Below are 22,808 nucleotides of genomic sequence, written 5' to 3'. Positions count from 1 at the left end.
ATGCTGTGCCCTTTCCCACTGCTCATAGCGGGGGTGCGGACTGCCTGCCCTGACCTCCCCATGTTTCTTTCTGCCTCAGCTCCCCTCCAGCTCTCACTTCTTGTCTCATCACCTTTGGTGGGCCAGTGCACTCAAGCTCTCTGCTCTGTCTTTTGTTGTTCCTGGCCCTTTCCCTCTGGTATTTTGCCTGTGTGTTCCCATATTCTTGCTCTGTGTCTCCCTGCGATGTCTCTGAGCAAGATGTCTCCTGCTGCCTTTCCAGAATATGACTTGGAGCCCTGTGAGGAGCCCGAGGTCCCGGCCTACAGCATTCGGAAGGGCTTGCAGTTTGGTGTGGGTGACACCTTGACCTTCTCCTGCTTCCCCGGGTACCGTCTGGAGGGCACCGCCCGTATCACGTGCCTGGGGGGCAGACGGCGCCTGTGGAGCTCGCCTCTGCCAAGGTGTGTTGGTAGGTGGTCACGTGCTTTCATTTTGCTTCACTTATGGGGTGGGCCAGATTATAGTCAATTGATGTGAGGTGGTGGACAACACACGGGCCAAGAGGCTAACTGAGCCCACACTTAACCTGCAGTGGGACCTGGGGCATATAACCTAAACTCCTTCTGCTCCAGCCTCCTTATCTGTAAAATAGGGATGGCAATCCCTGCTTTATCAGGAAGTTCTGTATAAACTAAAGTGACCTTTACAAAGTAGGTCTACAATGGACACTCACATGAAGTTGACTTTAGTACTTTCACCTCCCCACCCTTAGCACACAGACCCATGGTTTAAGGATGCCTCTTACCAAGGAATCTGGATGGGCATTAGATGGGTCTGTAGGAGGGGTTTATGACCTTTGCCCGGGGGAGTCCCCATCTGGTGGAGCAGATGGGTGCTTTTACTAATCCAGTGGCAGTGCTGACTCTCAGAGAAGCCTTAGGAAGACTTCATCCACTCAGCAGGGGAGGACAGAAGGAACAGGGACAGGGTCATTTTTAGTGTACCCACTACATGTCAGGCATCTGCTAGGTTCTGAAGATACAAAAGTGAACAAAACAGAGAAATTCTCCACTCCTGTTCCACATTCTGGTGCGGGGGGACACAAGCTGTGAATACATAGACGTGTGATGTGTCAGGCAGTGTGTGGCATACAGAGAAAAATTAAGTCAGCTTAGAAAGTGCTGTAGCTAGGGTTGCTTTTTTATAGCGATCATAATAGGCCTCTCTGATGAGTTGACATTTGGGCAGAGATAGGTATCTTGGAGAAGAGGGAACAGAGGACCAGGACCTAAACCGTGAGGATGCTCAGTGTTTGAAACAGCTCAGAGGCCAGGCTGAAGCAAGCAGCAGGGAGAATAGGAGATATGGAGGTTAGATGCAGCTGTTGCAGGTTGGAACCAGGCCCTGCCTGCCTCCTTGCAAGAACTTTAAAGAAGCCTGTTCGGAGTGCTGTGCCCAGAGAGTAGGGGGACACAGGTATTGTCCCCGGGGGCAGAGTGATTGCTGTCTCTCCTTAACGCATGAGGCCCCTGGGTGCCTGCTTGCTCAATCCTTATCATGTAGGTCTGGATAAAATACTAGCTGCATTCATGGAGTATTTTCCATGCTCACTGTTAGCCATGGAACTCACGTAAAGTGAAATATTATATAAAACCCCATAAAAACATACAAAACACATCAAAGCAGCACTGCACTGACTGAAACAGGGACCAGCATCTCAAAAGCCAGTGAGGTCAGCTGTGCCTGAGACAAGTCCATGGAACCCTCAGGCTGTGCCAAGGACAGCTTAGACAGGCTGGCAAGATGGGCCAGGCCCAGGCTGTGCAGTCATGCAGGCCAAGGTGGGGTCACTGCTTTGCCACTTACCAGCGCTTAGATCTCAGGCAGGCCAGCAAACTCTCTCACCCTCAGCTTCCTCATTTATGAAACAGGGATAACAGCCTCCAACTCACAGGCTTTACTCTACATTAGATGGCATTATTTACATAAACTAAGAGGCGGCATATAATTATCATCATTTTGCCAATAACCTTTTTATCTGTATTTATCAATAACCAATTATCATTATTTTGCCAATAACCTTTTACGATCTCATAAAGGAAACATTAAAACAAAGAGCTGCAGAATTCCATTTCTGCCCAATTAACCATGGAGTGTATTCCTTCTCCTATAACCATCCCCAAAGGCATCCACCCACCCTGACCTGGCCACACACACTCAGTAACACATGGAACCCCCCTAGGAAGGTTCAGCTCATATCTGGCTGCTAGCAGCTCCTTTAGTCTCTGAGAAAACATCCTCAGCTAAATGGTTCTGGGGGAAACTCTTCTTGAATGGGATTAACCAGGACCACAGATGCACACAGCCCGTAAGCTCTTGCCTCATTGATCTCATTACATAAATTCATTCTTTAACTTATTATTCCAATTACTGTTTGTTCATGACACCTCACAATATTTTCATTATTATTACATTTGTCTTCTGTTTCACATGTTATTAATAACGCATGGCAATTATAATCACCTCTAATTACCACCAGCCCTGCTGCCTAGGATCAGGCTGGAAGTATCTCAGGAATGCCCACTGGGGGTGCTCCTAGTCGCCATGCAAATTGGATGATTTAGTCCACATAGTTCTACCAGCAATGTTTCCAGCCGAGAAGAAGATGAACAGCTCTGGGCTTTAATTTGCGGTGTGATGTGGGTGGTGGGGAGGAAGGTGACATAGCCCCTGACCGCAGGGACCCCTGAATTTGTTGTAGAAGAGGCAGCCCTGACCCCAGGGGACCCCAGTCTGCAGCAGGAGACAAGACCCTGTCCTTGGGAATCCCGGTGTGATGGAGAAGACCTAACCCTCTGCCTCAGAAGCCCCAGGCTGATGGATAAGATACAGCCTCTGCCCTTAACAAGATCCCTTCTGATGGGGGCGACAGAAGTCACAGATGCCAGAATCAGCCACAGCACTTTCCTGTGGATGTGACTGCTTGTTTCTCTGGAACATTTATTTGTTTCCATTTATGCCTGTGTTTGGCTTCTCAGTGTATCTGTTCACCTCCCCTGTTACTTTGGAAACTTTCCCGGAAGCAAGCCCCCCATCCCTCTACCCCTCCTGTCCCCTTCCTGGTGCTCAGAACAAAGGCCTAACAGGGAGTCAGGACCTGGCAATCGGCCAAGGACTGGCCATATCTAAAGCTATCAGCCCTCCTTATAAAGGTGTCAGGTGTATGGGAAAGAGGAAAGGCTCGTGCTGGGGCATATGGCTCTTATGCAGGAAGCAGGGCCAGGAAGGAAGTCCAAAACACACCAAAGCCCATGTTTAAGGGAAGCCAGCTGTCGAGAATTAGACAGAGGGCAAGAGGCATCAGGAACCGAGAGGGTGCGGTGAGCCTCAGGCAGCTAACACGTGCTTCCCATTAGCTTCTTAGGCTTTCTGCCAGTCCCAGAATGCAGGCAGTTAGGGCTCCAAATGGAAGCAGGCAAGCCACATAGATTCACCTGGGACATTGGTGGAGAGCCTACTATGTGCTAACCATTCCCCTATATTTATCTATCTTATATATAAAATCTCACCCATTTATTCTACAGTCATATGAGAATGCTATTATTGTCCAGATGAAGAGACTGAAATTCAGAAGTTCAGAGAGTTGACACAATGTGTCTAACTCCAAAGTCCATGATCATCCCATTGCACCACAGGTCTCTGCCTAGAGGTAGAGGAGTGATAATGATCTCAGAGAAAATGGAGAGATGCTTGAGAAGGCTGCCCATGTGATGTGACTGAGTAATAAATGTTTACATATGCATGGCCCTCAGCAACCCTGCCCCCCACCACAAATCCCCACTCTCATCTGAGATCACCGAAGAAATGTACATGTGATGGAAACATCTGTGTAAATTACCAACAGCCTCTGCCCCCAAGGAGCCTGTCCACCACTGTCCCTTGAGTTTTATGAGCCGTCTCAGCACATTCATCATGATACTTGGAAGTTTTTCAAACAGACAAAGTTTAAAATTACTGTAAAATGTACAAAAAATTAGCCAGGCGTGGTGGCATGTGCCTGTAATCCCAGCTACTCAGGAAGCTGGGTCAGGAGAATTGCTTGAACCCGGGAGGCGGAGCTTGCAGTGAGCCAAGATTGTGCCGCTGCACTCATGTGTGGGTGACAGAGCAAGACTCTGTCTTACGAAAAACAAACTAAAAATGAAAGTATTGTAAAGTTAGATTTATCCTCCAAGAGAAATCAATGAGGCCTTATATAAAGTCTTAGGAAACTGAAGCTGGTCCTGAATTGAGCAGGACCCAGCGAAGAGGGTCCATTGAGAAAAGTAGGGACTTGGTGGTGGGACATATGGCCCCCATCTTCAAAGGACTAAGGAGCAGCCTTGGGGACAAGAGAATACACAGACATATAACTAAGCCCATGAGCAGTTCAGCTCTGAAGGTTTCCATGTGCTCGATCTGTGCTGCCTCAGTCTAGTATGCTTCTGGCTTAGGGTAAGTAGGGGTTAACTATAAGATCCAAGCAATGACCCCTTGGTCAACCCCAGGACTTTTCCAGCCACAGACTGTGCCTAGACTAAAGGACGCTGAGGGATGGTTTAGAGAAAGCAGACTTGCTACCAGCCGCCTGAAAGATACAAGGCATGCTCCAAATTCCCCATATGTCCACATGGATAATGGGCCTGCCATCTGGACTTGTATTTACATACTTCCGGAGCCTAATTATTATTTTTAGGACTGTACATCTTCAGAGGTCAGTGTATTCCTTATCCATTCATTCATTCATTTCTTTTCAGTAAATATTTATTTTACAGACAATCCAGGCTAAGGCTTGGAAATTCGTCGGTTTATCCAGCATGACCCTAGCCCTCAAGTTACTGACAGTGCAGGTGGGTGACACAGACAGGCAGCAAGAATCAAGGTGCAATATGAGAGTTACTCAGATACAGGGAGGAACAGGGAGAAACAGGGAGGGGCCTCCCAGTGATTAAAGATCCCATTCCTCCGTGCATACCCTGCCATGAGCCTGCCCTACCCATGCACTGAGTGGGTGTTAAGGAAACAGTAACACGACCAAGCCCCACAGGACCCACAGTGCAGCAGAGGACATAGAATTGTTAACAAATAAGTCAAGTAGAATGGGATGACTGCTATAAATAAAGGTATGAGAATAATGGGGAAAGAATAACTAATTCTGGAGGAGAAGAAACGGATTTCCAGAGGAGAGTGTGATTTCATTAGCCGTTGAATGAAACAGGCTACAATGGGACTATGCTAAAAACTTTCCCCAGGACCCAGGAGGTTGAGTTCTCAGTCCCCTCCTCTTCACGAATTAACAGAGAGACTTGGTCTGAGTTGCTGAGTACCTGGTTCCTTATCTTTAAACCAGAGATGATCATTGTGCCTACGTGATGGGGCTGGCTGTTGTGACTAATGACTGAAATGGTCCTTGTAAACTGTCAGTCATGCTGTTTTGCACCTAAGGGTTAGTGATTATGATGTGATCTTGCCCCCTCTTAGTTTCTGTTCTGTGGTACTGAAAGGCTTCATCTCTCCTCACTTAACTGCCTCCCTCTTCCCCTGACCTCCTCCTTGGTCATTTCTATTGCTATGCTACTATATGAACAGGTATGTGGAAGGGCTGCTTAATAGCACCGTGAAATTGTAAAGGGTGCCTGTCGGGTTAGTTTCTGTTTCTATAGACAGATAAACAGAACAAGAGGCAGAACAAACCAGGCAGCACCATAGGTAGGAAGGTACTTTTTTTTTTTACATTTGTTAGGCATCTCTATAGACAGTTCAACAACTGGACAGACACATAGGCATATTGGCAGGTAGACAGGCAAACGACTTGTCATCTTTGTCAGGTTCTCCAGAGCTGTGAGTTGCTTTCTGGATGCAGCTGAGGGGGTTAATCTGTGGTTATTGTGATTCTCTTTCCAGCTGAGTGTGGGAATTCAGTCACAGGCACTCAGGGTACTTTGCTGTCCCCGAACTTTCCTGTGAACTACAATAACAATCACGAATGCATCTACTCCATCCAGACCCAGCCAGGGAAGGGGATTCAGCTGAAAGCCAGGGCATTCGAACTCTCTGAAGGAGATGTCCTCAAGGTAAAATTGATCAATTTTAGAGTATGTGTGTTACAGTATGCAAAAGCCTGGTCAATATTCCTTTGTCTCTGTGCGAATGATCCAAACTTTCTCCTTCCTTCCTGAGTCCTAAAATACTCTCCTCACTCATCTGGGAGAAAGAGAGGACCGAAAGAGAGCGGTACGTGGGTATCTAAGAATATGGTTTTAGATTTTGTTTAGAAGCTGCCTGCTACCAAATGCATGTGTAATTGAGTATGAACTGACTACATAATAAAAGATAATAATTCAACTTCGGAAACATGGCAAAACCCCGTCTCTACAAAAAATACAAAAATTAGCTGGGTGTGGTGTTTCATGCCTATAGTCCCAGCTACTGGGGAGGATGAGATGGGAGAAGCCAGGGAGGTTAAGGTTACAGTGAGCCGTGATCATGCCACTGCACTCCGGAATGGTAACAGAGTCAGACCCTGTCTTAAGAAATAATAGTAACAACAAAACAATAATAATAATAATACGTTGGGTTGGAGCAGCCAATTGATCCAGTTTTCCATTTTGAACTCTGACCATCAACATGAATAATGAAGAGTTCAAAGAATGTGTGTATATATGCATGTGTGTGTTCATTTGTGTAGCTATATGGTTATGGATATAAATGCTTTTATAAATATGTTTCCACATGTGTTGGAATCAGTGTCTATGTATTTGTTTGGTTTGGGGATCTGTGTCTGTGCACACTTGTGTCAGTGTATTGTGTATATGTGCACTTGTACATGTTTTCAGTGTGTTTTAATACACTAACAGGCTATTATAGCAGTTTCAGTGTACCACTATGGTGGCCTGGTGTGGCAGTGGGGTTAAAGAAAATGTATTTAGGACATATGTAAGAGAAAGAAATGACAGGACTTGGATTACAGAGAGGGTCATAGAGAGGGATTTGTTAAGACACTGAGCATACATGTCTTGTATTTCTTTGCATAAATACAAAGAATGTGTGATTGAGTATCTCCAATAATGTGTGGTGTGTGTCTGTGTAATCAAAGAGTTGAGTTTGGAGAATTTATTAAGAAGCTGCCTTAAAAAATGAATGATAAGGAAAGCCTCATACAAAGCATGTCCATTTTCATCCTAGGCCAAGGAATTTTTTTAACTTTTTCTAATATAGTTTTATTCCTTGTAACCAGAGAAGTCCTTACATTAGAAAAAGTTGAACCAGAGCCCACTACTCTGGAAAATCCAAAGAGAAACCACTAAATTTCCATGCTTTCAGATTATCTCCAGATGTAATGAATGTGCTATCCTTTTTATGTACAGATGGTGGATATTCTTGGCCAACCCCCTGGGGTATATGTCCTCTAGGGTATGTGCGTGTGTGTGTGTGCGTGTGTGTGTGTGTGTGTGTGTATGTGTGTGTGCTTGAAATGCATTTCTCACTCTTACATAATCCTGTTTGAACCCAAGAAGATGCACTTATGAGATGACTGGATGAGATGCATGAAATGGGATAGAACAATCCCATTGGCTTCTTAAGCTCTGCTTTCCAACCCCACATAAAAACAGTGTGTGTCTCCCAAAAAGAGAACACAAAACAAGGGTTTTATACCCTTCGGAGAACCATGTCTTTAGGCGTCACCCTTACCTTCACTTCTCTCCATCCATTTGAGCCTCACAAGCTGCAATCAGTACAGCAGTGCCAGAGGGACCTCCTCTCTGTAGAGGTGCAGATGGAGTGTTATGAGCTAGGCAATTCAGAGACCTACTTGGATGAAGGCCATTAGCACAAAAAGCCAGCTTTGAGGCACAGGTTACAATTTTCAGGTTTTGAAGGGAATATAAGTAATGGTTCTGTGTAAGTGACCTGATGGAGCCAACAGAAATGGCTCCTAGGTTGCTGGATGTCATATGGATTATTGCCAGTGCCCATGCTTCCTCACTAAGGAGGTCTAGATTGGAATAGCACCTAAGACATAATTAACCGGTGTGCACATTCAACTGTACTGTCAAGGTTCTGGCTTCAGGGTCAGGTGCGCAGCTTAGTAGATAGGCAGAGAGAGTCTTTCTGAGGTGGTCAGAGTAAGAAAGGAGGAGGGACATGGGGCATAAAACCCAGGTCAGAGTTCGGGGAGGACTAACAGAGGATGCAGGAGCCCAGGTAGTGCACACACAAACACGCACATGCACATGCACACACACATTCTTTAGCACCAGGGTAGGAAATGCTCCTGCTACGGCCTCTTTGAGTTTAGTTTGTCTGCTCCCTTAGAGACTGCTGAGTGTTTCCATTTTCCCTCTGTAATGGTGTGCCAACAAGAAAATTAACTAGATATGTGTAAATATTCAGCAGATAAGAGGAAGGAGACATGTCTGAGGAATCAGAACTAATTGCCCCTCTGTAAGCAACAAAGAACAGAAACATACTTTAAAAGCTCCTAATTTGTATTCTTAAGAAAATTTGAGAGAATATTATATTTATGACACAAAAATAGGCAATAATGAAAACAGAGCAATCTTAGATAAGGAGAGATTGAACAGAGATGAAAAACATGATCACCCAATTAAAAATGGAATGGAGGCAATGAACGGAAGATGGTGAACCACAGAAAAATGACATCAGTTTATTAAAAGATAAATTTGAGAACTACTCCCACATCTCATAAGGAAATGAAAAAGAGGATTATTTTATATTAATAAAATGGATAATCAATCCACAGTAAAACTTCATGTGCCAAATAACATAGCATGAATAAATTAAATAAAAACTCCTGGAAATGTAAAAAAATTTAATAAAGTTATAGTCATCATGGAAGATTTTAATATAACTCTGTACGTCTGTAACATATCACCTAAGTTAAAAATAAATAAGGATTTGGGTAGCTTGAATAGTGTAACAGAATAAGTCAGAAGAAAGTAGGAGAAAAATACTTTTAAAGATAAAGGCAGAAACGACTACAGAAAGAGAACTAAAAAACAATAGCAATTGTCAACACAACCAACTGGGTTCTTTGAAAAATAACTAATAAAATAGACAAAACTGGCAGAACTGATCAAAGAATAAAGAGGACACAAGTACATAATATTAGGAATGGAAAAGGGACATAATCAAAGATATAGGAGGGATTATGTAAATAAAAAAATATTTAGGCATTGTGCCACTGCACTCCAGCCTGAGCAAGTGAAACCCTTTTAAAAAAATACAAATACAAAGATAAGAAGGAAAATGTTCAGGAACAACTGTAAGCCAAGAAATCTGAAAGCTCAAATGAAACAGAAATTTCTATAAAAAAAAAGGAATAATATGAAAAAAATCTGAAAAAAAACAATAACATTAAAAAATTGTAATTCCCCCATATTTTCTCTCAGAAGCCCCAGGCCTTAACTATTTTACAGGTAAGCTTTACCAAAACTTCAAGAAGCAATTAATCTTTGCAATAAATGATTCAGAAGAGAGAAAAATAAAGATCGATCTCTCTACTCATTTTTTTTTAATGAGGCAAGTAGAAACTTTGGGATCAAAGAGTAAAATTATGATCACCAGGGGATTGAGGGAATGGGCAGATAATAGTCAAAGTATACAAAGCATCAATTAGACAGAAGAATTGAGAGTTTTTTTTCTTTGAGATATAATGACATCACAGTGAATATAGCAAATAATAATGTATCATACATTTCAAAATCACTAAAAGAGTAAATTTGAAATGTTCTTGCCACAAAAAAGGTAAGTATTTGAGGTGATAATTATGTTAGCTTGATTTACTAATTCCCCATTGTATTTATAAATCATAACGTTACCTTTTACCCCATAAATGTCTGCAGCTGTAATTTATCAATTTATAATTTAAAATAAAAATTTTTTAAAGAACAGACATCAGAAACTATTAGGGCAGTCTCATTTACGATCATAGATCTAAAAACTCTGAGTACATATCTGATTGAATTTGACTGTGTATTAAAACAAAGATGACCAAGTAGGTTTGATTCCAGGAATGTGAGGATGTGTCAAAATTAGAAACGCTCATAATGCTGTTTGTTAGACAAGCCATATGAAATTGCTACCTTTGTAGGTCAAAACTGTTAAAATATTGGCAACTTCATGGTTCAACCTAATATCCTATAAACACATTAACAAACAAAAAGATATTATCCTACTAATACACCCCAAAACATCATGTGATTAAATTCCATACCCACTCATGATTTTTAAAAATATCTCATAAAACTACAAATAGAACTTTCTTAACTTTATAAAAACATTTCTACCAAACGCCTACAGCAAACATTATAGTTAATAGCAAAACTTCCTAAAGATTTCCAGTAAAGACAGTAACAAGATCAATAGTTCTACTATCACCAATAGAATTCAGCATTGTACTGAAGAGCCAAGCCATTACAATTAAACCAGAAAAAGAAGAAAAGGAACTATAAAAATTAGAAAGGAATATAGAAAACTGTGTCTTAGTTTCAAAACTACAAAACAATCAACTAATAAACTCAAAATCAATAAGAAAATTTACAAAGCTTCTGGTGTTTCTATAACCAAATAAAACTTGTAATCAGGAGGGAAAGTCTCATTTATAATAGAAACAAAAACAAAAGACACCTGGAAATAAGCCCTCCAAAATGTGCATAATCTTAACTGAGAGAATAATAAAACTTTATTCTGATATTGATGTAACTGAAATAAATACAGGGAGATTTCATGCTCATGGATGAACAGAGGGTATGAACAGGCAGGCAATTCACAGAAAAGGAAGTAAGAACTGTTGATAAACATATAAAAAGATGCTCAACTTCAATGGTGATCATGGATTTACATATTAAAATGAGATACCACTTTACACCCATCAAATTAGAAAACATCATAATACCCGAAAATACCAAGTATCAGCAAGGATATAAAGCAATGAAAGCTGTCAGACTTTGCTGGTGAGAGAGCAAATTGGTATCCCTTTTCAAAGAGCAATCTAGTAATATCTAACCAAATTGAAGATGTGCCATCCCTGCAACCAGCTCTTCCATGCTAGATGTGTGCCCGAGAGAAACTCAAGCACACATGTGCAAGCAGACATGCAGGAATATTCATAGAAATTATGTTTACATATTGTAATTGTGTATATGTGTATATGAAAGCTTTCTGCTTAGCATATTCATTTTGAAACCAGCCATCTTGCTGACCTGCTTTATTGGATGTAATGGATGTGCATATATTCCCTTGGATTTCTTAGGGAGACATTTCCATCACCTGCATGTAATGATGAATTGGACCATCAGGCAATATCCCATTAGGAAATAAATGTATACAAAGGCCCAATTCCCAATAGCGTCAAAAATTTAAAAATACCCAGGAATAAGTACAGAATGTGAGTGAGAGACATGAAAGACAACTTGATTAAATTGAGCCAGACACCACATATATGGATTGGAAGACTCAGTATCACACAGGTGCATTTTTCTCAAATCCATCCATGCATTTAATGTAGCTCAGAATTACACAAGTTTTGTTTTGTTTTGGGGGTTTTTGTTTTATTATTTTTAATTCAGGAAAATTCTCCTTGAGTTTAGTAGAATACATCTGGGAGAATTTTTTTTAAGTTAAAAGAAGACAAGTTAGGACTTTTCCTACTAATTATCTAAATATATTGTAAAGCTATGGTAACTAAAACAGTGTGGGTCATGCATAGGAATAGATAAATAGACAAATGCAATAGAATAGAAAGTTGACAAACAAAACCAAATTTATATAATTATATGTTAATTATATATGTGACAAAGATGGGTTTAAAATGGGTAGTGTGTGGAATATATACAGAGTTTAGCTAGATGGCTAATCTATCAGGGAGTTAAGGTAGAATTTTATATCATATCCAAAAATAAATTCCAGATGGATTTAAGGACATGCATTCTAGAGGAAAATATTGGTTTATTTAACATACATTTACTAAGTGAGCCTTATGTGCCAGAGCACATATTGTGGATGCTGATATGTAAATAATTATATTGCAGATTGGGTTAACTTTTATTATAGAAATTCCTGCAGCCATTTAAATGCCATTATGGAAAAAAATATTTAATGACTTTAAAAATATACACATTATATTAAGTGAAAGAGCAGGTTGCCCCATAGTATCTATAATTTGATCTTATTGTTATAAAAAGTATTTTTAAATAAATGTATACAAGGAAATAAAGGGATAGAACAAAGCCTAGAAAGATACTCACCAACATGTTGTAAGTCCTGAAAGTTATTTGCACATTTCTGTTTTATAAGTTCTTCTGCAATTAATATTTTATTGTAATGATGCAAATAACATTTTTGTTCTTAATGAATTAGGGTGAATTATGCTTGGAAACTAAGGAAAGTATCCTGTTCCAATCATACTTTTATTAATAAACCATAATTTCTTAACAACTCATATATCCAGCGATTGTTTAAATTTCCAATTATCTCATAGATGTCATAATATTTTTAAAATTTATAGTTTATTTGAATCAGGATTCAATAAGGCCCACACATTGGATTCATTGTCTCATGTGTTTTTTAATCTATAGGTTTCTCCCTCCATCTCTTTTCTTTTCCTCTTTGTAACTTATTTGTTGAGAAAATCAAAGCATTTATTCAGTGGAATTTTCCACTCTGGATTTTGCTGAATGCCCTCACAGGGTATCATTTTGTATGTTCCTCTGTCCTCGGTATTTATTGCCTGTAAGTTGCAAATTGGATCCAGTGGCTTGATCTGATCAGGTCTGATATTTTTGGCAAGATAACTCTGTGGGTGGTGGTGTATCTTTTATTAAAGAAACACATGGTGTCTGATTGTCTTTCTTACTGCACCTGGTGATTATTATTTCTTATTGCAGTTGATGATTCTTATTCTATTGATGATAAATGCCTTGATCCATTAATTTCCATATATGTTTCAGTGGGTAAAAATATTTTTGTAACAAATTAGGCTAAACTCTTTGAACTTGTATTATCTTGAGGTCTGTTGGAACCCTTGAATTCACTCAGTCTATCAGTGATATACAGCAGTTACACAAGGATCTGGAAACAGACTTCAGGCTTCCAGGAGCCTAAACACATCTCTGTAATATACAACACTGTTAGCTTGAAGAATGGCTTCTTTTAGAAAGCTTTGCTTCATAAATAGTACAATGGAAATATTGTTTCAATTTGCTGGCAGCTGGCACCACATTGTGTGCCATGCACAAATATTCATCACCCACTCTTAGATCCCATCTTTGATATTTACAAAAGCACCAGGGGGTCTTTCACTCAATCACAACTTCTATTGTTATTTGTACAATTATCTGGAAAGGAGCAGCAACCTCAAAACCTGGGGAGCCAGTTCATTATTCTGATGATTGTTGTCTTTGCTGCGGCTCAGAAGTTCAGGGGACAGATGGGAGCAAGGGAAGCCAGATGCCTGTACGATTCCACCCTTGGCAAGCCCAGCAAGTCCTAGCTGGAGCCCTCATTTTAGGATGAAAGAGGCAGAGACTGAGCTTGGGAAGGAAAAATCACCATGGTCATTTTAACTATATCCCCTCTGGATCCCAGGGATGACTTCCAGCAGAGTGGTCAAGACAGGCTACTGCCACGGGGGGTGGGATCAGGTGAGAGGATGGCTGTATTTGAAGGTTCAGCAATGTAGAGATGAATGCTTTCAGCCTGTCTCTCTGAAGAAACAGATGGTTTGAGAAGCAGGCAACCCAAACCTAGCCTCCCCAGGCTGCTAAAGAGTAAGCTGGTGCTATACGGGGGTTTAGGGAACAAGAGCAGATCTCCACTGGAAAGGTTAGAATAGCAACCGGTTCCCAAGGACTAGATACACACTAGAGGTGGACTGAGCATAGAACTGACTTGAAGGGAAAACAAGATAACTTGCTCAGTTGGTAGCTTCCCTCTGCCATCTTCCTTGCATCTGATAGTTGTGCCTCCAATAGTTGTTACCACTGTGCCTGTAATAGTTGTTACCAGTGCTAAACTCCAGGAGTGTGGGTTGTGGAATAAGGTGTGGTTCAACATAAGGCCATGCTGACAACATTGGGTTGGGGGTCTCTCCTGCGTCCAGGTTTATGACGGCAACAACAACTCCGCCCGTTTGCTGGGAGTATTCAGCCATTCTGAGATGATGGGGGTGACTTTGAACAGCACATCCAGCAGTCTGTGGCTTGATTTCATCACTGATGCTGAAAACACCAGCAAGGGCTTTGAACTGCAGTTTTCCAGTAAGTCTTTCTTGTATCTATGTGGGCAATGAAATCAGGCTTTCCCATTTTATTCGTTTATTTGAGCTTTTGCTTAACCATGAGATACAAAGAATGTGCTCTTAAGATTATTTTAAAACCCAGTGTGTATCCATCAGTAGATGCATGAGTAAACAAAATGTGACATGTTCATACAATGGAATAGCATTTGGCCATAAAAAGGAGTGAAGTGGCCAGGCGTAGTGACTCACCCCTGTAATCCCAGCACTTTGGGAGGCTGAGGCAGGTGGATCATGAGGTCAGGAGTTCGAGACCAGCCTGGCCAAGATGGGGAAACCCCGTCTCTACTAAAAATATAAAAATTGGCCAGGCACAGTGACAGGTGCCTGTAATCCCAGCTACTCAGGAGGCTGAGGCAGGAGACTCACTTGAACCTGAGAGATGGAGGTTGCAGTGAGCTGAGATCGTGCAACCGCACTCTAGCCTGGGTGACAGAGCAAGGCTCCATCTCAAGAAAAAAAAAAAGAGTGAAGTGCTGATACATGCTTTAATGTGGATGACTCTTGAAAAGATTGCACCAAGTAAAAGAACCCAGTCGCAAAGGCCACATATTTTTTGAGTCCCTTCATATGAGCTGTCCAGAACAAGCAAATCCGTAGACCCAGAAAGTAAATGGCAGTTGCCTAGGGCTGAAAGAGTTGGGGGAAAATGTGTATGGAATTTCTTTTTGAGGTGATAAAAATGTTCTAGAGCTGATTACGGCAATAGCTACGCAACTCTGTGAATCTACTAAAAGACATTGGATTGTACATGTTAGATGGGAGAATGGATGGTATGTGAACTGTATCTCAATAAAAATAGCTATTGGGGAAAATAATTCACAGAATGTACTCAAGCTTCCCCTTGCCTGGGCTCGAGGCTGCCTGGCAGAGGATCCTTGCCTGTTACAGCAGGAGGTTCAGTGGAAGAGGATTAGAGACACCTTTGAATTCTATTTCTATCAAGTGAAAATTGTGTAAGTTTGGAACAGTTTATTTAACCTTACCAAATCAATGCTCTCAGTTGTAAAATGCAGATAATTATACCCACCTGTAAGACTCCTGTGACTAACAAATGAGAGAGAACACATGTATAGCACCACAGAGTGGGAGCTCTGCATAAGTCTGTTTCCTTTTCCAGCCTGTTTCAACAGCGTATGTTTAAGTAGGTCATAACTAAGCTTTCAAACATACATTTAAGGTAACTTCTCCATATTACCCCATCTTATCAGAATGTCTCAGTGAGCGAAATGAAAAGGACACTCCTGCTAGCAAAAATGCTATGGGGTCAAACAAAAGAAATAGAAAATGCAGAACTTAGGCCTGAAAACTATTAAAAGCTGAAATCATTTATGTATAGCAACAGAGAAATGAATGCCACTTCATATCCCCGCAACTGAGCATAGAAATGAGGAAATCCTGACTGGTGAATCCATCAGAACCCAGAGGCCAAGGCTAAGACAGCTTCCTTGAGGACGTGGACTTCAAAGGAAGAGAGGAAGCGTGGTTTCTGCCGCGACAGGTCTTACTCACTCTGCCTCTTCTCTCCTCACCAGGTTTTGAACTCATCAAATGTGAGGACCCAGGAACCCCCAAGTTTGGCTACAAGGTTCATGATGAAGGTCATTTTGCAGGAAGCTCCGTGTCCTTCAGCTGTGACCCTGGATACAGCCTGCGGGGTAGTGAGGAGCTGCTGTGTCTAAGTGGAGAGCGCAGGACCTGGGACCGGCCTCTGCCCACCTGTGTCGGTAGGAGGCCTCTTCCTCTGCAGGGAACCCTTGGGTCTCCCATAATACCAAGCTCTAGCCCTGGGCTCATTCCAGTTAGATGCCATGCTCCAGGGCTGGGGGCCGTCTACTTGGACTGAATCCTCTTGTTAACAGGCATCATGGCTCGCCTGTACCCCTTCTCCACTTCCTCACTTTCACACCTCATTACACCAATGCAGCAGCGCAGTCAGGCGGGTGGCTTGCCTTTGTTGCACATTTAGCAAGTGGGACCACAGTCAAGTCATGTCCTCAAAATTGTAACACAGGTGATAGCGACAAGGTGGGAGAGTCCAGCAGAGTCCATTAGAAAGGGAGAGACGGGGCTTTTGCCTGAGTTCCAGCTATTATTGTAACACCAAGACTCAAATGAGTCTCCCACTTGCTCTGGGTCTCAGTTTCTCTGTAGGTAAAATGGGGCTCATGCTGCCTTTTCTGGTGGGATGTCAAAAGAAGGCGTACGATAAAGAACTAGCACTGCTCCCACTGATAAAGAATGCAGCAATGAACTTGCATCTTCTTAAATCTGTGGTTTTTCCAGAATATCATCAGAGATTCTCTGGAATCTTTACACGTGTGTCACAGGACAAGAAACAGTGGTCTGAGGCAGAAGTGCAAAATAGGCAAAGCTGGTCATTCTGTTTGTCTGGCTTTTTCATCTCTCACCATCCATCTCCCTGCTAATGTGAATTCCCCCATACTGCTTCATCTTGCCTCCTACCTTGCCAAAACCAGACCTCTCTCTCTCTCTCCACCCCCTTCCCCGTGTCCCACAACCTCAACATGGCTGCACCAGCACCAGCTACTCTTGTAAGAACAAAACATCCACTAGAAAAACACATGCATGCCTACTAAGCCCCACATGCCGGAATTGGTGTGCATGTATGTCTGGGTATTTGTGGAGGCAGAGAAATAAGAATAAAACCTGTTCACTGCCCTTGTGGGGGCCCATACTCTAGCATGAAAAATAGATACATAAACAGGTAAGGATAATATCAGAGAAGCACTACAGAAAGAATTAAGTGCTAAATGTTGGGAGGATATGAGAATGATTTGCATGGGAGGTGATATTTCAATTGAGACTTGGAAGAATGGGCTAGAATTCACCAACAGGAGGGAGAGGAGGGGAGGTGGACATTCTAGACTGAGCACGTCTAAGGGTGAAAGTGTGAGCCAGCATGGTGGGAAGCGTTAATGGCCACAGTTGCTTCTTTTCCCCCCAGGTGACTACATTTTCACAGGATCTTTAACACTGTTATACAAAAGAGGGTCTAAGTGGACCCTCTGCAAGTGAACAGACCAAAGCAGTAGCCTTTATGGAGCCTCTAGCATCTTCCTCTCCCTTTGTCATTGACCTGGTCTTCAGGAATATCTTCTCTTTCACCTTCTATCGCTGTTTTTATATCTCCCTCATTCAGATGCCAGGCCCTATGCTAGGCACTAGGAATACAGAGAAGAGCAGATCCCAGGCCAGGAAGGATGATGCTTGCATAAACACACAACAATATAATGCCGTAGACAAGCAAGCCAGAGCACGCAAAATGAAAAGGAGGGATGATGACTCGCATTACAGGCTAATTATTTTCTTTGCAGAAAGGATTCACTTTAAGATTACTTTGAATATCAAATATGCCAGTTGGACTGGACTTACTGGATTCACTCAAGCAGTGTAAGAGCATTTAAACTTAGAATTATACTAGAACCTCGGAAGCCTTCCCCACTGAGACTGCCTCTGGCCTGCTAGGGGAGCGAGGCTGTATATTTGAGATTATGTGCGCACATTTTTGTATATGTCATGTTGTGGTTGACTTCATCACGGTCTACCACAAGTGACTGTCATAGCTTAAAACATCCAAATGTTTTGTTCATTGGTGAGTGGACTCTGCAGCCCAAATAAAGCAGCCAAGGCTCTAGGGTGGGAAGAAGGAAGAAGACCAGAAAAAGTAGAGTTGTATATTCTCAATGTTGTTGAATCTGCTGCATGCTGGCCCCCTCAGCCCCCTCCTGCCCACCTGCCAGGCCCTTGGTAAAGTATCTAGTTTTCTATGATGACATGATCTCAGTGCTGCTGCCCCCAAACACTCACTTCCCAGGAAGCAGGAGGTACTTTTCTATCTGGAATATGGAAGGAAGCTCTAACCAAGGTCATGGATAATGCCCTACCCCTTTTCTAGCTACTTCGTCTATTTGTGGAACCAATAAAGCCTCCTCCCCACAATTGTGGTTCATCCTCTCACCAGCACCCTACACCCTGCCATGGGCCCATTCAACCTGGCACCTTTCAATCAGGTTGGCACCTCCCACCCCAATAGCTCCTTGGAGAGAGGGCTCACCATGAAGCTTCAGCAAAGAGTCTAATAGAGGGCCTCTCCTGCAACCCTTCCTTAGTGGTCCTGTGTGAAACCAAGGGGTCCACAAAATGTCTCATGGGTCCTTTATAGCAACAGGTAGGGGTCAGTCTTCCATCTGTGACCTTGATCCCTTCTTCCTCTATTTCTAGCATCTTGCCTAATCAACTATTCCTTTTCCTAAATAACTCTGCATTAAATATCCTCCTCTTCATTTTTACTGCTTATAGTAATTTGCATGGAAAGCAATAATCTACTTCCATTCATTTGATTGTCCAGCCATCCATTAATTTAATAAACATTAAGCATCTATAATGTGCCAAACAGTATAGTAGGTACTTGATGTGCAAATATAAGACAAGCTCCCTGCTGCCAAGGAGCTCGTAGTCTTGTGGAGAAAATAGACATGACTTAAATAACATGTTACACATGCTACGATAAAAATCTATCCACACTGTAATGGAAACACAAAGAGGAAAAATGTCAGTTCTACCTGGGGAGGGAGGGTGTGTCACAAAAGGTGTCATAGGGAGGATGTTTATTCAGGTTGTCCATCCAAATAGAGCTTGTGGACTTCATCAGGCTGGACCAAAGTGCTCAGGGAGGCCAAAGGGAGCCACTCTGGTGGGCTCAGTGGGCTCTACTGAAAAGTTTAGACTTCATTCCAGGAATGAATGCAAACAGTGACTTGTTTGCATCAATGAATAAAGATCTGTTGATATCACTGCCTAGAGGGTAGACATCTGTGCCAACCTAGAGATGGTGAGGGCCTGAGCCAAGACTCTAGCAATGTGGGCAGAGTAGAGTCAAACCTGAATAGTATCACACAGGTTTAGCGACTGGACCTCCAAGGCAGATTAGATACCAGGGAGGAAGGAGGAGAAGGCCAGGAGGAACCCCCAGCTTCTGACTTCAGTGACTGCTCCGATGGGGAATGTAGACCTCTTCCCTTGCCTCCCTGCTTCCAGTTTCACCCCTGCTGTACTCATACTGCTACCATAGTGACTCCTTCTAATATTCAGAGTTCACTAATGTGTCACACAGTCAATTAACTCATGTGTATAAATACTGCAGTTATTTCCTGGTACAGTAAATATATGACAGCCTGATCTCCAAGGTCCTTCAACCTGAGATGCTTGCCTACCTTTCCTGTCCCATTTCCCTGGTCTCCCTGTCTCATGCCCTGGCCTCCAGCCTGACATAATGTCCCTCACCTCCAGGAACTTTGCACTTACTCTTCTCCCTCTCTTTGCAGTGTCCTCCTTCCCATCCCACCGTTCCCACCTAACTGATCTGGTCAACTCTGCTTCTCCTTCTGCTGCTACTTGCTATTAGGACACATAGCACACACTGTGGCTGTCTTCTCTATTAGACAGTAAACTCTTCCAGTGGAAGGCAGTCTCTTGTTGATCTCAGTTCCCCTGGCAGCTAGCAGAGGTCCTATTGCTATCAAGAAGCAGGTTCAAGCACTTGCATGTTCCTTCCTAGGAGCCTTTGAGGAGATTGGTCACAGAATAGGCAATCAGCCCTACACCCAGAGACCGCTTTTGTTTACCAGCATACAATACAGTTGTTTGTAGCTGTATTAGTCTGTTCTCACACTGCTATAAACATACTATCTGAGACTAAGTAATTTGTAAAGAGGTTTAATTTACCCACAGTTCTGCATGGCTGGGGAGGCCTCAGGAAACATACAATCATGGTGGAAGGGGAAGCAGTCACCTTCTTTACAAGGCAGCAGGAGAGAGAAGAGTGAGAGGAGGAGGAACTTGCCAAACGCTTGTAAAACTATCAGATCTCATGAGATCTTACTCACTATTGTGAGGACAGCATGGGGGAAAGCACCCCCATGATCACCTCCCACCAGGTTCCTCCCTCAACACCTGGGGATTACAATTCAAGATGAGATTTGGGCGGGGACACAAAGCCTAACCATGTGAGCAGTATATAGACAGGGCTTTACAGCCATCACCACAATCTAATTTTTGAACATTTTGTCCCCACGAAAGAACACTCATGCCCATTAACAGCCACTCCCCATTGTCCCCTCCCCCAGGCCCTGGCAACCACTAATGTACCTTCTGTCTCCAAGATTGGCCCATTCTAGGTATCTCGTATAAGTGGAATCACACAATGTGTCTGGCTTCTTTCACTTAACTAATGTTTTCAGAGTTCATCTATATTTTAGCATGTATCAAGCCTTGATTCCTTCTTATGGTTGAATACTATTCCATTGTGTGGTTATACCACATGTTGTTCATTCAGTTCATTGGTTGATAGACATTTGGGTTGTTTCCACTTTTTGATAACTGTGAATAATGTTGCTATGAACATTCTTGTTCAAGTTTTTATGCAGACATGTTTTCATTTATCTTGGGTATATGCCTAAGAGCAGAATTGCTAGGTCATATGGTAACTATGTTTAACATTTTGAGGGACCACCAAATTGTTTTTGAAAGCAGCTGCGCCATTTTACATTTCCACCAGTAATGATGAGAGTTCCAGTTTCTCCACATCCCCACCTATGCTAGTATGGTCTTTTTGACTATAGACATCCTGGTGGGTGTGAAATGATATCCCATTGTGGGTTTGATTTGTATTTCCCTAATGACTAACAATGTTAAACATCTTTTCATGTGTGTATTAGCTATTTATATATCTTCTTTGGAGAAATGTTCATTCAAATATTTTGCCTTTTTAAAATTGGGTTGTCTTTTAATTGTTGATTTGTAGGGATTCTTTATAGGTTCTGGATATAAGTCTCATCCAGGAACCTTTTAATATGCTGTGCTCAATCACTTGGAATGAGTGAGAGGGATTCAGGAGCACACAGACAAAAGGAGCCGCTGAGTGACTGCAGGCAGCTCAGGCCACCCCATGAAGCTCATTCTTTTGGGATTTCTTTCAGCCGAGTGTGGAGGGACAGTGAAAGGAGAGATGTCGGGACAGGTGCTGTCTCCCGGGTATCCAGCTCCCTATGAACACAATCTCAACTGCATCTGGACCATCGAAGCAGAGGCTGGCTGCACCATTGGGTAAGTGTCAGGGCTGGCAAAGCAACCATCACCAGTGTTTCAGGGGAGCCATCGTTGGCATCATCACCAGGCTATCCAGCTAGTGCCTGGCCCGCCTGCGTCACCTGGAGAACCTTGTGATCAATAGTGGTTTCTATGCTGGATGCCTTAGAAAATCTGAAAAGGTCAGTCTCAGCCTCTCAGGGCTTCATGCCAAGTCCATACACCTCACTGGCCCAGATAGCACAGTTACAGCAGAGTAGCTGAGGGCATGGGATTGAGGGCATGCAGACCCCTGTTTGAATCCAGCCCTTCCATGTGGTGCTTGCAGGACGTGCGGAAAGTCCCTTATCCTCTCTGCATCTCACTATCTTCTTCTGTAGAGTATGGATCTCAGGATAAAGCACTTGGATGAGATATTGCATGTAATATGCTCAGTACAGTACTTGGAACATAGTGAATGTTTGATAACAGTTGCTGTGGTTATTTCTGACAGTTAGCAAGCACTAACTCAGCTTTAGCTGTATGGCCTCTGACAGATTGCTTCCCTTTCTCAGGCTGTTTCCTCATCTTTAAAATTAGGACAGAAATGCTTGTATTTTAGGGTTGTGGAGGAAGTAAATAGCAAAAGCCCAGTGGTGGTATGTACTCCTTCAAAAGATAACTTCCTTCAAAATAGATATGCCATCAAAATGTAACTTCCTTCCCGTATAAGCACCTAACAGGAATTCCTTATTGGAAATTCAAGGAGTCAGAGGAGGAAGAACCATCACCATTTATTGAGCACACAACCTGCCTTATATACTCCCCAAAATAGCCCTATTGATAATAAGCCCTAATAACAACTACACATTATTATAATTCTCATCTTATAGGTGAGAAAACTCAGATTCCAAGAGGATGTGTAGCATTTCTAAGTTTGCACAAAGAATAAAAAACCTGAGATCTGAAGCCAGGTCTTCCTGAATCTTCACACTATTGCACTGCTGGCAAAACAGAGCCTTGGTTCAGATGAGTTGGGAGGAAAAGAGCAGGTTCGGGAAGCAATATGAGCAGAGGTATGAATGGAGGATAGAACAAGGGAATTGGGGAGGAAACAGTCTGGCTGGAGTAGGGGAAACACGTAGATAAAGAATGGGAGATACGTAGGGTTAAAGTATGGGCTGGTTGTGGAACATCTTAAATGCCAATAACTAAGAAGGAGCCATGGAAATTTCTTGAGCAGGGTCAGTCCACCAGGGTTATTTGCAATGTAGAGAGCTCATGGGAAGGCAGCACCAGGTGCCTGTTACAATGATCTAGGAAGTAAGTGCTAAGGATTTGGAATAGTGAGGAGCCAAGAAAAGGAACAGAAGTGTAGCTA

At 42.5% G+C, this 22,808-nt stretch overlaps 1 protein-coding gene across 5 annotated transcripts in view; it reads left to right on the top strand.

Annotated features, from left to right (window-relative positions):
• CSMD2 (CUB and Sushi multiple domains 2) overlaps positions 1 to 22,808 on the top strand; it is a 617,682-nt gene that overhangs the window by 422,623 nt on the left and 172,251 nt on the right. For all 5 annotated transcript variants that reach the window (XM_032246841.1, XM_032246839.1, XM_032246837.1 and 2 more), the window contains 5 exons: positions 263 to 451; positions 5,926 to 6,095; positions 14,144 to 14,300; positions 15,874 to 16,065; positions 21,340 to 21,466. In XM_032246841.1, coding sequence (XP_032102732.1) covers positions 263 to 451; positions 5,926 to 6,095; positions 14,144 to 14,300; positions 15,874 to 16,065; positions 21,340 to 21,466 — 835 coding nt within the window. The remainder of the gene's footprint in view (positions 1 to 262; positions 452 to 5,925; positions 6,096 to 14,143; positions 14,301 to 15,873; positions 16,066 to 21,339; positions 21,467 to 22,808) is intronic.

This window comes from Sapajus apella, unplaced genomic scaffold (assembly GCF_009761245.1).
Source record: "Sapajus apella isolate SASKATOON/1434 unplaced genomic scaffold, GSC_monkey_1.0 scaffold62, whole genome shotgun sequence".
In the NCBI taxonomy this organism is placed as follows: Eukaryota; Metazoa; Chordata; class Mammalia; order Primates; family Cebidae; genus Sapajus; species Sapajus apella.
The sequence above is the reverse complement of the archived record's forward strand: the minus strand, read 5'-3'. Positions and strand labels throughout refer to the sequence as shown.